The sequence below is a fragment of the Lycium ferocissimum genome, chromosome 4 (genome assembly GCF_029784015.1).
Source record: "Lycium ferocissimum isolate CSIRO_LF1 chromosome 4, AGI_CSIRO_Lferr_CH_V1, whole genome shotgun sequence".
Classification (NCBI taxonomy): Eukaryota; Viridiplantae; Streptophyta; class Magnoliopsida; order Solanales; family Solanaceae; genus Lycium; species Lycium ferocissimum.
In genome coordinates, this window is record NC_081345.1 from 50,417,118 (window position 1) to 50,432,220 (window position 15,103).

The 15,103-nt window shown below is 34.9% G+C and overlaps 2 protein-coding genes and 1 non-coding gene across 3 annotated transcripts; 2 read left to right on the forward strand and 1 right to left on the reverse strand.

Moving 5' to 3' along the window:
* The first annotated feature begins 838 nt into the window (after positions 1–838).
* Positions 839–2,372, forward strand: LOC132053460 (small ribosomal subunit protein mS86 (rPPR1)-like). Its single transcript, XM_059445504.1, has one exon. It carries the CDS (start codon positions 924–926, stop codon positions 2,133–2,135), a length of 1,212 nt encoding a protein of 403 aa, XP_059301487.1. The 5' UTR covers positions 839–923; the 3' UTR covers positions 2,136–2,372.
* Positions 2,373–5,193: 2,821 nt separating this feature from the next.
* On the forward strand, positions 5,194–5,266 carry TRNAF-GAA (transfer RNA phenylalanine (anticodon GAA)). Its single transcript has one exon. It is a non-coding gene; the product is annotated as a tRNA-Phe (tRNA).
* A 1,093-nt stretch (positions 5,267–6,359) lies between these two features.
* On the reverse strand, positions 6,360–12,437 carry LOC132053464 (cardiolipin synthase (CMP-forming), mitochondrial). Its single transcript, XM_059445507.1, has 8 exons — positions 11,927–12,437; positions 9,154–9,220; positions 9,001–9,075; positions 8,712–8,763; positions 7,424–7,509; positions 7,263–7,337; positions 6,818–6,912; positions 6,360–6,738 (listed from the first exon to the last, which is right to left on the reverse strand). Exons 1-8 carry the CDS (start codon positions 12,412–12,414, stop codon positions 6,648–6,650), a joined length of 1,029 nt encoding a protein of 342 aa, XP_059301490.1. The 5' UTR covers positions 12,415–12,437; the 3' UTR covers positions 6,360–6,647.
* Positions 12,438–15,103: the final 2,666 nt, after the last annotated feature.

Consider the following 15,103-nt stretch of genomic DNA (forward strand, 5'->3'; position numbering starts at 1 on the left):
TATAATGTTTTCAAATTTTACAATTCTATTCGAACGCCCACCTAGTAGGTGGTTGGCCATGAAAAACAAAATATTTTATACTTTACTTGTAATTTTGAAGTTGGAGTTGAAGATGAAATTATGTTTGATAATAGTTATTACAAAAAATATTTGGTTGTTTGAATGTACCGAAAGTGAAAAAAAGTGAAAATAAGATTTTATGTATACATTTTCACGGCCAAATCTTTGATTTTGAAATAAAGTGGAAAAAAAAATTGAAAAAAAAAGTGAAAATTTCTCAGGGCCAAACGGGTCCCAAATCTCGTACTCCCTCCGTCTCAATTTATGTGATATAGTTTGACTAGACACAGAGTTTACGAAAGACCAGAAGACTTTTGATATTTGTGTCATTTCATTAAGGGTAAGAAGTTTTAAGTTAAATTATTCCTAAATATAAAAATGTATCATTCTTGTTAGAACAAACTAAAAAGTAAAGTACTCCCTCCCTTCACTTTTACTTGTCCAGTATTCCAAAAATAGATTTTCACTTTTACTTGTCACTTTTAGCATATGAAGATAAGACAATTTATTTTTTTCTGTTTTACCTATAGTATTAATTACTCACTTCAAATTATTTTTTAAATCCAATAAAAATATGCACCAATTAATATGGATACTTGATAAATTATGCACTTCATTTATTATTTTTTAAACAGCTTGAAAAGCCCAAAGTGAATAAGTAAAAGTGAACGAAGAAAGTATATCATAAATTAAAAAGGAAAATGTATCACATAAATTGAAACAGAGGGGAGTACTAATCCTCAGAGTTTTTGTTGTCTTAAATTAAATGAGGTTAGTGACACTCCCATAGTAAAAAGAATCAAAGCTATACTATACTATACTTATACTAACCCCCAAAATCTAAAACCCTAACTCTCAACACAATGGCAACATCACTTCGCACCAAGCTCAAATTCACCACAACCACTCTCCACCACCGCCGTTACTCAGCCGCATCCATCCTAAACCCCGATTCACGCGCCGCCCTCTCCTCCAAAGAAAAGTCACGCGCCGCCTTAACCCTCCTCAAATCCGAATCCGACCCGACCCGAATCCTCCAAATCTGCAAAGCCGCTTCCTTAACCCCAGAATCACACCTCGACCGCATCGCTTACTCCAAAGCAATCAACAAACTCAAATCCCTGAACCAAACCCCCAAAATCCGCTCTTTCCTCCAAGAATCCGCGACCCGACCCGACTTGAAATCGGAGCGGGCCGTGGCCCACTTCATCGTTCTGTACGGACAGGCAGGTATGGTTGATGAGGCTGTAAAGACATTTGAGGAAATGGAGGGCATTCCAAGAACTGAGAAAACGTTGAATTCTTTGCTGTTTGCTTGTGTTTTGGGTAAAGATTATGCTAAAATGAAAAGGGTATTCGTCGAATTCCCGAAAAGATACGATCTTGTACCGAATTTGGACACGTATAATACGGTGATCAAAGGGTTTTGTGAGTCGGGTTCATCGAGTTCGGTTTATTCGATATTGGATGAGATGAGGAGGGAGAATGTTAAGCCGAATGCGGAGACGTTTGGGAATTGTATAACGGGGTTTTATAAAGAGGGGAAGTATGAAGATGTTGGGAAAATGTTGGTAATGATGAATGAATATAATATGGCACCGGGTATTAGTACGTATAATATAAGGATTCAGAGTTTGTGTAAGCTTAAGAAGTCGGGTGAGGCTAAAGCGTTGCTTGATGGGATTTTATCGAGAGGTTTAAAGGCGAATCGTGTGACGTATGGTCATTTGATACTTGGTTTTTGTAGGGAAGGTAATTTGGAAGAGGCCAAGAGTATGTTTCGAAAGATGGTTAATAGCGGATTGAAACCTGATGCGGAATGTTATTTTACGATGGTGTATTATTTGTGTCAAGGTCGGGATTTTGAGGCTGCGTTGAAGATTTATAAAAGATGTTTGGATGATGGATGGGTTCCGAATTTCTCGACCATGAAGTCTCTTGTTGAGGGTTTGGCGAGTATTGAAAAGGTTGATGAAGCACGGGAAGTTATAGCTCAAGTGAAGGAGAAGATTTCAAGGAACGTTGAGAAGTGGAATGAGATCGAAGAGGCATTGCCGAAAGATGTTTCTGGTTGAGCGTGCCATGGTCTTAATAAAGTGGAAGTTCAAAATTCCGAGGGAAATTTGGTTTTGTCTTAGTGTTGTAGAAATGTCTTCAGAACCGTTGTGATTTTGCTCATTCAAATGGGTAAAAGTGATTTTGCAGAATTTTATGCTAAGGATTTCTTGTTATACTCAAGGGGCACTATAAATATCTGCTTAATTATCATTGCACGTACTAATTGCATCTTATTTACCGTCCCCACTTGTATACATGACTGTGCCTTTTAATTAATGCATTCCATACATGACTATGCCTTGTTCTTAGTGCCGTTTGTATGGTAAATGATATAGTGCGCAAGGCCTGGTTGAAAGTATTATATGTCAAGATTGTGCATATAACCCGAGTTGGGCGCAACTGGAACCTTCTTTTGTTTGGTTCATGGCGTTGCTTTGATTTCTGTTTTGATGCTAATGGAGACTGCTGATACTTTGAAAAAGGTTTACTTTTACGTTCATCTTGTTCTTTTCTGAAGTGATAAACTTCATTATAATGAACTAATGATTTAAGGCCAATCTGATTCAAATAGCTGATTTCCTGTTTTAGCAGGAAAGCTTCTAGATGTTTGAACAAAAGATTGGGATTGTTATACTGTTGTATACACCTGAAAAATGTGTCTTAGTGTTGTAGAAATGTCTTCGGAAACTGTTGTGATTTTGCTCGTTCAAATGAATAATTCTCCGTTTGACATGGGTAACACTGATTTTGCAGAATTTATGCTAAGGATTTCTTGTTCTATAGAAGGGGCATTCTAAATATCTATTTAATTATCATTGCATGTACTAATTGCATCTTAGTTAATCTAATTGCTTTCTGGAATTAGAGTTCTGAGTCTTTATTCATATGTGCTTTGCTTCCACCCAAGTAACATGTCAGTTGGCTTGACTTTTTGGCAAACAAATTCTGCTATCTAGTAGCATGTGATATTAACATTGACTGCTGTATGTGTTTTTAGGTAATGAAATTAGGGTGTGTTTGGTACGGAGGAAAGTGTTTTCCTAGAAAATGCTTTCTTGGAAAACAAGCGAATTTCTTACTTATTTTCTAGTGTTTGGTCAGTAAGCAAACAAATATTACCCCAAGAGCATTTATATGTAATCTAGCAAAATACTATGGGGTGGGGGGACGGGGGAGGGTGGGATGGTCAAGGATTTGTGGGCGGGTTGGCGCGTTGGGTGGGGAGGAGACAGTGAACTTGAAATGTTACTTATGGTACTTGTTTTCCCCATTAGATAAGTCATTTTTAAGGAACTCGTTTTCCAAAATATTTTGACCAACCAAACATGAGAAAATTGAAAAATACTTTCTGGAAAATGTATGTTTTCCTCCATACCAAACACACCCAAAGCTTTCATTCGAAACTCTATACTTGGTACCCTAGAAAACTATCAAGAGAAGTTATGGATTGACATAATTCAATAGTTTGACTCATATTTTATATTTGTATTAAAAACACTATACCAGACTGTTGTACAGCTGAAGTGGTTGACATTAGCAGATGACATATCTTTGGGAATGTTATGTTCTAAATAGAAAAATACTATGGGGTAGGATGTGGTGGGCGACTGTGGGTTCGGGGACGGCAGAGGGGGGGATGGTCAAGGGTTTTTGGTTGGGTTGGGGGTGGGGGGGGGCGCATTGGGTGGGTGAGGAGGAGACAAAGAACTTGAAATGTTACTTATGGAACTTGTTTTCCCTACTTCCATTCGGGAAGTCATTTTTAAGGAATTGTTTTCCAAAATATTTTGACCAACCAAACATGAGAAAATTGAAAAATACTTTCTGGAAAATGTATGTTTTCCTCCATTCCTAACACACCCCAAGTTTTCATTCAAAACTCTATACTTGTTACCCTAGAAAACTATCAAGAGAAGAAGTTACGGATTGACAGAATTCAATAGTTTTGACTCAAATTTGATATTTGTATTAAAGCTATACAAGACTGTTGTACAGCTGAAGTGGTTGACATTAGCAGATGACATGTCTTTGGGAATGTTATGTACTAAGTACCCTCGACAACAGGTTGTCTAAGCTCTTGATAACATGATCACCTGCATTTACATGGATAGTTGGGGCTACCAAATGTTTCCAGAAATGGAAAAGTTGATATCTACAGCAGGCTATGGCCCATGTCTGTTTTTGGTTTTTTAACTAATGCCTGGAGTGTATGTTTGATAAAAGAACGGCAGTGTCTTTTATCCGACACAACATTGACGATGTACTCTCTCGGGGGCCAATTCTGTTCTGGGGAAAGAATGCTTCTGTAATTCCTGTAACTTGTCCAATGCTTATAAACTATCCCTGACTTTTATACATGACTGTGCCTTTTTCTTAATGCCATTTGTGTGATTAATGATATAGTGGGAAAGCCCTGGTTGAAAGTAGATCAAGATTGTGCATATAACCTGAGCTGGATGCAACTGGAACATTTCTTTTGTTTGGTTCATGGCTTGTGCTTTGTTCTGTTTTGATGCTAATGTTACATGAACCAAACAAAAGAATTTACCTTGTTTACCATGTATACTGATGATACTTTGAAAAAGGTTTACTTTTATGTTCTATTCGGACACGATTAAGTTAAATCTCATTAAACAAGGCTTGTGCGTTGATTTCTGTTTTGATGCTAAATTGCTAATGCATGTCAATGATACTTTGCTGAAGGTTTACTTTTATGTTCACCATGTTTTATTCTGAAACAAATAAACTTAATCTTGATGAACTGAAGATTTTTGGCCAATCTGATAGAAGTAGCTCTGGAAAACCAGTCGTGTGCTGATTGTCATAAACAATCTGGCTAGTACATATCTGATTTGTAGGAAAGCTCTAGACAAGTTAAACAAAAGCAGCCTTTTGATCAATGACATTTTGATCGCATTTTCAAATTTCAAAATACTGCGCTTTATTAACATCAATAATAACAACTTAACAAGCAGCCTACATGGGCAAGATTTTTAGGGTGGTATAGCTGCTTTTGTTGTTATTTTTGTTAGTAATGTTATCTATGCTTGATAGAAAAGCAGTTTTGCTTACCAAGCGGGGATAGCTCAGTTGGGAGAGCGTCAGACTGAAGATCTGAAGGTCACGTGTTCGATCCACGTTCACCGCATTTTTAAGTCTTTTTGTGGAAAAAAATACATCAGTTTGCTTCTGGTTTTTGTTTGTTCATCCCATGATATGGACAAGATAAATTCTGCTTTACTAGGGGCAAATTTTGTTCTGGGAAATATTTTCCTGTAACATGTCTAATGCTCATAATCTTCCTCTCTGCACAAAACCCTGCTTTTATTTTTTCTTCATTTTAGTAGTGCCGTTTGTGTCATTAGTATATAGTGCTAAATGCTTGGTTTAAAGTTAAAATCCAAGATTATGCACATAACCTGAGTTAGGTGCAACCAGAATCTTAGTTCTTGGCGTGTGCTTCAATTTCTATTGTAATGATACTTTGTAAAGAGACTTTAAACCATAAAGTATATAAACCGAAGTTCTAACCCAACCTGACATGAATATCTTCGCAAAAACAGCTGAACTGGTACACTCAGAGATCCTGTTTTAGCAGGAAAGCTTCTACATGTTAAACATAAAATTGGAATTATATTTTCCTAAAAGCATAGAAGTTCTTGTGTTAGTTCTTTCCGATATCTCTGAGCTAGCCATTTTTGCCATAGGTGTGAAGGGAGGGAGAAAACACAAATTAGATCTCTAAAAACGGAAATGCTTTTCATGGAAAATTTTCTCAAGTTTTTAGAAACAATAATGCCAATTTTGATCGTGTTTTCCAGATTATTGAAAACTGTATTCACTTGCATGTGTCAGCTTTGTTAAAACCGACTGTATGATTCCCTTCCAATCCCTATGTTAATAGAAGCGGGACATATAATCTTTTTCCAACGGTAACAAATTGGAAGATTTCGTTGAAATTGTTCTTTTGAAAATTTCCTAAATAGCTAATCACAGGTTCTTCTCTCACTAACATCGAAGCCTTCTAGGATTATGTTGTTCTTTCAATAAGTGAGTTTTCCGCTGATAACAGCATTCCATAATTTCTCTCTGAGAGTCAAATACTGAATGATTAGTAAGGTATCCAACTTTTGGCACATAGCAAGAGTCAGAGATATATAGCAAGACGATCAACAACTTCTAGATTCGCACACTATCTGTAGTACTGGTTAACCATTGGTTTCCTAGGAGAAGTGATTCGATGCCATGGAAATATCACAAGGATGTCGGGATCATGTTATTATTAAGTCTTTCAATATCAGCAGAGACGTAAAACGATAGAGGAAAACTTTTTATTTCCTGATAGGACAGTCCCCTAAGAATTGAGTGAGGATCTATAAGTGTACAACAAAAACTATAACCTCCCCTCCTGTCAGATATACAACAGGACATTACTTTGACATCTCATGGGGAAAAAAGAAAAGGAAAGAAAAAAGTCTGGTCAAAAAGCAGGCAATATTTCTTTTGGTGAGTACTCAGTGTCCGTCCAGTTAGAGTCTGTTCTTAAATGTAGCTCCACTCCTAAGGTGTTGTGATCCATAGGCCGCAGTTGAACCTACCGTTGTCATGGCTACTAACCAGCTGCACCAACCAGAATGGAATTGAGTACACTACATAACTGGGAAGAAATGAAACAAAGAGGTACACAGTTGTCACTTACCTCAGGTAAGTAATATATGTTTGAGTTTCCTCATTACCCAGATCCGGTTGAAGGAGAGCTGCAGCAACAAGGGCCAATTGCAAAACTGTATTTACCTGTACATATTACAATGCTAGTTATGAACTGGAAAATGAACTCTGGCCAAATTTGCAAGCATGCTTTACTAATCATTTCTCTCACAATGACCTTCTTTCTCAATCTAACTGACAATTGAAAATGATGAACACTCAATAGTCAATACAATTCATCAAACCTTGTTAGACACTTATAGCCATACTTAAGAAAGCCTACATCCTCGTAACCACTAAACAATGTCTTAGATTTGGTCCACATATTCTGCAAAATTATTTGTGTAAAATTACAAGCTATCCTCTCAGTTATTCCTTTCTAATGTTACCTAAAGAGCTTCAACTGAATGATAAAGTTCAAAGAACATGTGCTATACCTTGCTTATCATAAGAGGCTCAACCTTCTGAGGACAGGCTCCATCAAGGTTGAAGAATTCATACCAGCTTGACCACTGCAAACAATGTTAAACCAAGTAATATGAGCAAAAGCACTACTGCAGATTAGTATTGCAGAACCTATAGGCAGAGTCGACGTCACCTTCCACTCTAAAATGCTAGCTCTTTTATATACCGCACCACCAACAAGGGCCACATCACGCAGCACAACCAGGGAAACAAGCCCAGCTTCACAGCATAAAACCAAGAAAGTAAGTTTCTGAAAACGAAGTGCAACATCTCATCTTCATTTGGAAAATACAAAATAATTAGAGATCCAACAAGGTAAGCAACTCATCTGAACACTTTTTGCACTCAATGTACTTTAGTAGATATGTGGGCTGAAGGGCCCCAACAAGCAGTAGAATTGCATATGGACCACTGAGATATCTCTTATTTAATATTTCGTTCAATCGAGCCACGATCCAAGGAAATGATGCCGTATAAGCAGAATACACATTTCAAGAGCAAGAGAATTCATCACCAGATTAAGGAAAATACCAAGACCTGCCTACCGTCTACAGACCTGTAATCTTAACTTGAACTAATCACTTGAACTAATCAGTACAATTAAAGGATCACATTTTGGACCAGAACTAGGACTTATAGTCTACCAAAAAGAGAATGAGAGATTCTCGTCCTTAACCTTAATAATTATAAAGACAAAAGGAAAAGCTATAGACAACACAAAGCCTGTAAGTAAGACGCTGATTTATATGCAACATATCAGTTTTGCCAAGTACAGGTATTAATTTTTCATGTTTTTATAAAGGTCAACTTAGATGTTCATTAGTATTAAGCATGAAATCTAATGTTCAAAAAATTATGATCTCAGGGTGATTTGCTACAAGTGTTTTTAGGATAAGTATACGTTTTTCAACAATCTAAAAAGCGCAATGCTAAGCTTGGTAGGAAAGATAAAGAGCTGAGGGACATGCATATAGACGACCAAAGGTAAACATGCATATAGATGAAAAAACAAAAGGTAATTGATCGCTCATATGAACTTCAAGCAATGGGTAGGATATTCATATAGCAAAAAGAAAGAACTAACATTAACTTCTTCATTTCATGGAGAATTCTAAAGGAAGCGAATGATTCACAGAGGCGATACCGAACTAGTAGGAGTGTGATTGAGCTGTTGTAACACTTACATTAGGTCCAGTTAGAGACTTGCACGACAACTTAAGGATAAGTATGAGATTTAGAAAGACAAATTATTTAGTATTTGAATGAACTCGACCCACATATAGTAAAATAGTTTCAGAGAATTCATGCAGCCAATTCTGTTTTTTTGTTGGAAGGTAGTCCATGATGGAGAGCTAAAAAGAACTCTTTAGTCACCCGGAAAAGAGTCTATGCAGTTAAATCCATATAGGATATGAACTTACAGTGAAGAAGACCCTTCTCTACCATTGCCAGAGCAACAAATGCAATAAGAACCTGTAGGTGTAAAAGGTATAGTGATAAGAAGGCCAAGAGATAAGCATCTGAAATCCCAAAATACGCAACATTTTATCCACAAAAGAAGCAAATGAAGAAAGAGACAACAAAGAAACAGGAATGAACCCAGAATAAATTCAGTGAAACAATGTGAGAACATGAATGAACCACAAAAACCAGAAATTTGTTCGCTGGTTAGGTCAATGAACCAGAAAGGAGAGCAGCTTAAGTAGTTACCTTGTCAGCAAGAGGATCAAGGTAAGAACCAACAACAGAATTTATTCCCATCCTCCTCGCCACGTACCCATCTAGCTACAAGGCATAGAGTGAAACTAAATTAGAAAGTTGATCATAACTCCTATTTAAGGAGGAGAAGAATGGGGCACACACCCAATCAGTTGCCCCAGAAACAGCTAGCCCAACAAATGCAGGAAGATACATATCATGTATAATCATCCTGCAATATTTAAACAGCAATGGGAATTAAAGGAGTATATGTCTAATTTGTAGCTAACAGCAGCAGAATGATAACAGTATGTCAATAATGCAGTCTAAATGCTCCGTGGGCTCACATGCAGATTTTACATAATAATTTAACTCATGTAAACTATGCTTATGGCATAAAAGCACAACCACACTCAAGATAACACGGCTGATCATGTCCAATTCCATAGCTTCCCAGTATCTAATTAATGATAAGTAAACATAGAGCCCGTTTGGATTGGCTTATTTCTATAAGCTGTTTGCAGCTTATAAGCTGCTTTAGATAAGCTAAGTCAAATGGGCCCAATTATTTTTTTGAGCTTATTTTAAGCACAAAATGACTTTAAGCTGGCCAGCCAAACACTCAAAAAAGCTGAAAACAGCTTATAAGCCAACTTATAAGCCAATCCAAACGGGCTCATAATGCTTGACCAAGGAAGATAATTAGTCTTCATTAATCACTCAACTACACCTCAATCCTAAGCACAACCAGATTCAAGAAAACCAAGGTGATCATGTTTGTGGCATTCACAAGATCTAATTTATGATAAACAAACATAATGCTTACAACAACAACTACACCTCAGTCAGAAACAAAAAATAATGCTTAGCAGAGGAAAATGACAAACTCAATTATTGTTTGTCCTTGTACTAGTTCCTGTATACTTTCAGAAGCTCAAATGCAAAGGCATACAGCCAAGTGCATAAAATATTTGTGGTCTTTTTACTGACAAAAAAGAAATACAATTGTGGTCTTTTAACTTCTCACTTCTCTTTCAAATTCTTCTTCAATAAATTCAATTATAGCGCTAAAATTAACTGACCTAAACGCGCACAATCGTCGGAATCATGATATACCAATGTCAAGATATGAAGTTGTTCCGCATTCTGCAATAAAGCACTCATTACTGTGATGATCAAAGTAAACGCCTACTAGGTTATTAAAGCAACAAATGCTCACTTAGTCTTTCAACACTACATGTGTATCTTGACTTGTATGGTACAAAATATCTCAAAGAATGTTTTCCTTGATGAAACCATTTACTAGTACTTGGTTATGTTAACTTATGAAAAATATTTTCCACCAAGAAGGGAAAAATAACATCGGTCACTTGTGGTCAGAAGTCATTTTCCTTCAAATATCAAAACTTTAACTCCATATCCAACATTTAAAAGTTGTCGTCAACCTTTAATAATAAAAAATATCACCAAAATACTATCATTATACACGCTATAGTCTTCCTTGTATAATTAGCACATACTCCCTCCGTCCCAATTTGAGTGTCTTACTTTCCTTTTTGGTCTGTACAAAAAAGAGTGTCTCTTTCTATATTTAGTAAGTTTTTCAATTCTAACATTCTATATGACAAGTTTAAGACCCCAAGATTTAAAGGACTACACACATCTTTAATTTAAGACGACAAGATTCAAAAGTCTCCCTTTATTTCTTAAACCTCATGTCCAGTCAAACTAAGACACTTAAATTGGGAAGGAACGAAGGGCGTATTACTTTTACACGAACCAAACATTGGCAATTGAACCTAATATTTCAATGTAAAACATTTTCCTTCATACAAAATGTACATTGCATAAACTATTGCAACCAATTCTTAGGTAAACAAAGAGGAAACAGAGAGAAAAATGGACTGGATATCATTCTACTCACAATTTGAACTCCAAATTACTCACAAAAATCCAAAAACAACTCCAACTTGTATTCACGTCCAAAAACAACTCCAATTTCCAAATACCATTTCTCCAATTTTTATTTTTCCAAATTTCATAATTTTTATGTCCAAACGCCCACTAAGTATTATAATATGCTATAGTCTTCCTTTGTAATTAGCATATAACCATTTTTACATGAACCAAAATCTGCCAAATGACAGCAATCCGACACTCCTCTTTCCATTGCTTTTCATTTTTTCTCAATATTTGCAATATATACGTCGATTGGAAGCATAATAGTACAATTAAACTTTAAAATGCCCATTTTACCATTAATGAGATGATTTATTACCACACAAATATTTATGGCTTATTTTAGACTACAAGTTTCAAAAGTCTTCATTTCTTTCTTAAACTCTGTGCTCAGTCAACCAGCATCACATATATTGGAACGGAGGGTGTATCATTATACACGCTATAGTCTTCCTTGAGTAATTAGCAAATGACTATTTCAATGTAAAACATTTTCCTCCATACAAAATGTACTCTGCATAAACTACTACAACCAAATTCTCAGGTAACAAGAAGGGAAATTTTCAAAAATGTACAGCCCAACATAAACTATTACGCCACGCAGCCCAATATACAATATTATACCTTTGGGGGGTGGGAAGAATTACACATAATGTATCAACCTTGTATAAAAAAAGGTATAAAAGGTGTTTATACACAAATATAGGCTAAACCGGGTAATAAACTCAAAATATGGGCTACAACAAGAAGGGAAATTTTCAAAAATATACAGCCCAACATAAACTATTAAGCCACGTAGCCCAATATGGGAAGAATTATACATAATGTATCAACCTTGTATAAAAAAGGTATAAATAAAAGGTGTTTATACACAAATATGGGCTAAACCTGGTAATAAACTCAAAATATGGGCTACGTGTCGTAAATAAATATTTTCTCCCAGTAGACATAGAGAGTAAACAAAAGAGTGAAAATTTACCAGGCGAGAAATGGACCGGATATCATTCTACTGAATGAAATAAAATTGGGCAAATTGACGAAACTATCCCTAACTTCACCAGCAATCCGACACTCCTCTTGCTTTTCATTTCTCTCATCATTTTGCTGCAATCTATGTGTCGATTGGAAGCACAATTTATACGGAAATTTCAATCTAAGACCACTAACTGTAGGAAATTGCAATTTAAAATCGGATTGAAGATGTAACGAAGTGGCTGATTGTGAAAGTTTACAAGGCGGTGAAGACAGAAAAAGTGGACAGAAATTAACGGCTGAGGCTAACGGAGAAAGGAAATTTGGACGGAAAAGAAAGTGGCTACGCCGGCAATTAAGTAACGGCGTTAATGGAATCGTTGACGAAGAATAGTGAGTTAAGAAGGTTCTAGAAGAATTGAGGTTTTGATTTCGAGAAATTAGGGTTTTGATGATTGATCTGAAAATCGCCATTGATTGACTAGCATTTTTCATGCTTTCTTCGCAAGGGTTTAGCACAGAGCTGTCCGACGTGGCAAATAGACTTGACACGTGTTAACCAACTAAAATTGTTAGATTCACGAACAAGTAATGCACAAAATATAAAGGAAAAACTACGTGTTATAGCTATTTTTAGTACATAATTAGTGATATTAACTACCTTTTGTTTTAATTACTAATAATAACTAAATATTTTTTAAATTTAACTAATACATAGTAACTGAAAGTTACTGGTGCACAAATACACTTAAAATTTAGCACCCTCAATTCCATATCCCCTTTTAATGGTAACAATAGTAATCACTTAATATACATTATCATTCTCTTTCCTTTTTCATAAATTTTTGACTTTCTCTATTCTCACTCACTACCCATTTCAGATTTTTCATTTCTCAAATCCCTAAAAAATTCTCTCCTTCTATCAAGCACCACCACGACGGTGGCGGCGGCCCCTCTCTCAAAATTTTTTTGGTTTCCATGATTTCAAGCTTTGTGGACAAAATTAAACATAAGAAGGCAATTAACCTTTCCATTTTCTTTTTTATTTGAATGATGTTCCAACTAGAATAATCATTCATTATGGCTGTGGCCTTATCTCCCATTATGGGTAAGTTGTAGCTGTAAATGCCAAAACTTTTGAGTTGTGGACCAGTGCCCATAAATTTGGACCGAGTTGCATTTGATCTGTGGCTAGGGTTTTTTGGGTGGTCTGGGGTTTTTTAGAGTTTTGAGAAAATATAAAAAAATATATGTATTTGTGTATGTTCTATGATATAGCTACCAATTGTTGTGGTTGGTGGTGTATTTATGTAAGTTTTTTTATATTTTTGTGTATTTTGTTCAAATTAATTCCATCAGTTCATCTAGTTTCAAATACATGAGTGGCGAAAATACATTGAAAGTTTTCTCTCTATTTGTGTATTTTGTTCAAATTAATCCATCAAATACATGCATGTGTGATGCAAATTGTTACTCACACATATACATGAGATTTAATATAAAATTACATGCGGTTTGATTGGTAACTTCAAATACATTGGTTATGCTATCAAATACATGTGTAAATCAAAACGAAATAAATATTGAAAACTTCAAATACATTACCGCTAAAATACATGGGTGATGCAAATTGTTACTCACACAAATACATGAGATTTAATATAAAATACACGAGATTTGATTGGAAACTTCAAATACATTGGTTATGCCATCAAATACATGGGTAAATCAAGAACGAAATCAATATTGAAAACTTCAAATATATTGGCTGTCGAATGTTTTCAAATTTTGAATTTTTGATTTTTTATGTTTGAACGTTGAAGATTGGATGGAAGAATAGAAAATGGTTATGAAAAGGTAATCTAAAATATGATTTTGTGGAAGGGTATGGTAAAAAATACCAATTAATAACTAATTAATTGATCCCACCGTTATGGCCTTAAATCAAGGGATATGTTTTATTTTTTACTGTGTTACTATGTATTCATAAGCATCAAATACATCCGAAAAAATACCTTAATTTGGGAAAACATAGCTACAAATGATATTTTTTAAAAGGTAGCTATAAATGATAGGAAACTACCAAAAGGTAGTCATTTTGTTAATTTTACCAAAATATAAATTGCATAGAAGAACCTTTATTTTTGTTTTTTTAGATATATTCGGATCTCTCTATAACGGCACCCGCATATAACAGCACCTCTTTATAACAGCCAAATTTTATCGGAACTAAGCATTTTACCTATAATAGCAACAACCAACTTTATAACAGTACGCTCTTTGTAAAATTACCCCTCATATAACAGCTATCTTTTTTTTGTTATAATATAATAATTAATCATCTTTATAAAAATCGAATATCTATGATTTCCAATAATAAGTGTAGAGATTTTGACCAAATATTTGATCATTTAATGCACTATTTATGACAAAAAATATCATATGAACGTATATTTTTTCATCATTAAACGACTTTCCTTATACAAAATGTGATTAAGCTCAGAATTTGACAATTAAAAATGAAAATTAGATTTTATGCATCTTTTTAGCCTATAACAGCGAAGTATTATTTAAACGTCAATACTGTTATAGGTGTATAATAGCTATTCTTTATAATAGCTGAAAAATTTCGGACCCAACGATGTTGTTATAGAGAAATTTGACTGTAGATCTCTTGAAAAGGGTCCTAAGGTTTTTAAAAAAAATATTGTAATAGGCTTAAAAACCAATTCTCCTGTTTATTTAGTACACTTCTAACGATGTTGAAGTGTCTAACAGGAACGAGCCTACCGTTAAATGTCTAAATGAAAAATTACAGGTGGCCGTGTATGTATTTGGCTTTTTCATTCTATTTGAAATTTATGAATTTAGAGTTGAAGATAGAGTTGTGTATAATTTTTATATTTGAATGTACTTAAGTACAAAAATGAAAAGTGAGTTGGGAAACAGGTTATAAATTGTTTTCCATATTTGATACAACTTTAAGTGGATTTAGAATTTTCATAACCAAAAACTGATTTTCAAATAAAGTGAAAATTATTCCAAAAAAAAAAAAAAGTAAATAATTTTTATGGCCAAACCGGTGATAATCACTAGATTATTGACTTATGATCATAAAATTGTTTTTCCATATTAGAATTCGATATACATATGTTTTTTTTTTTCTACCCCCATTTTGGAGGAA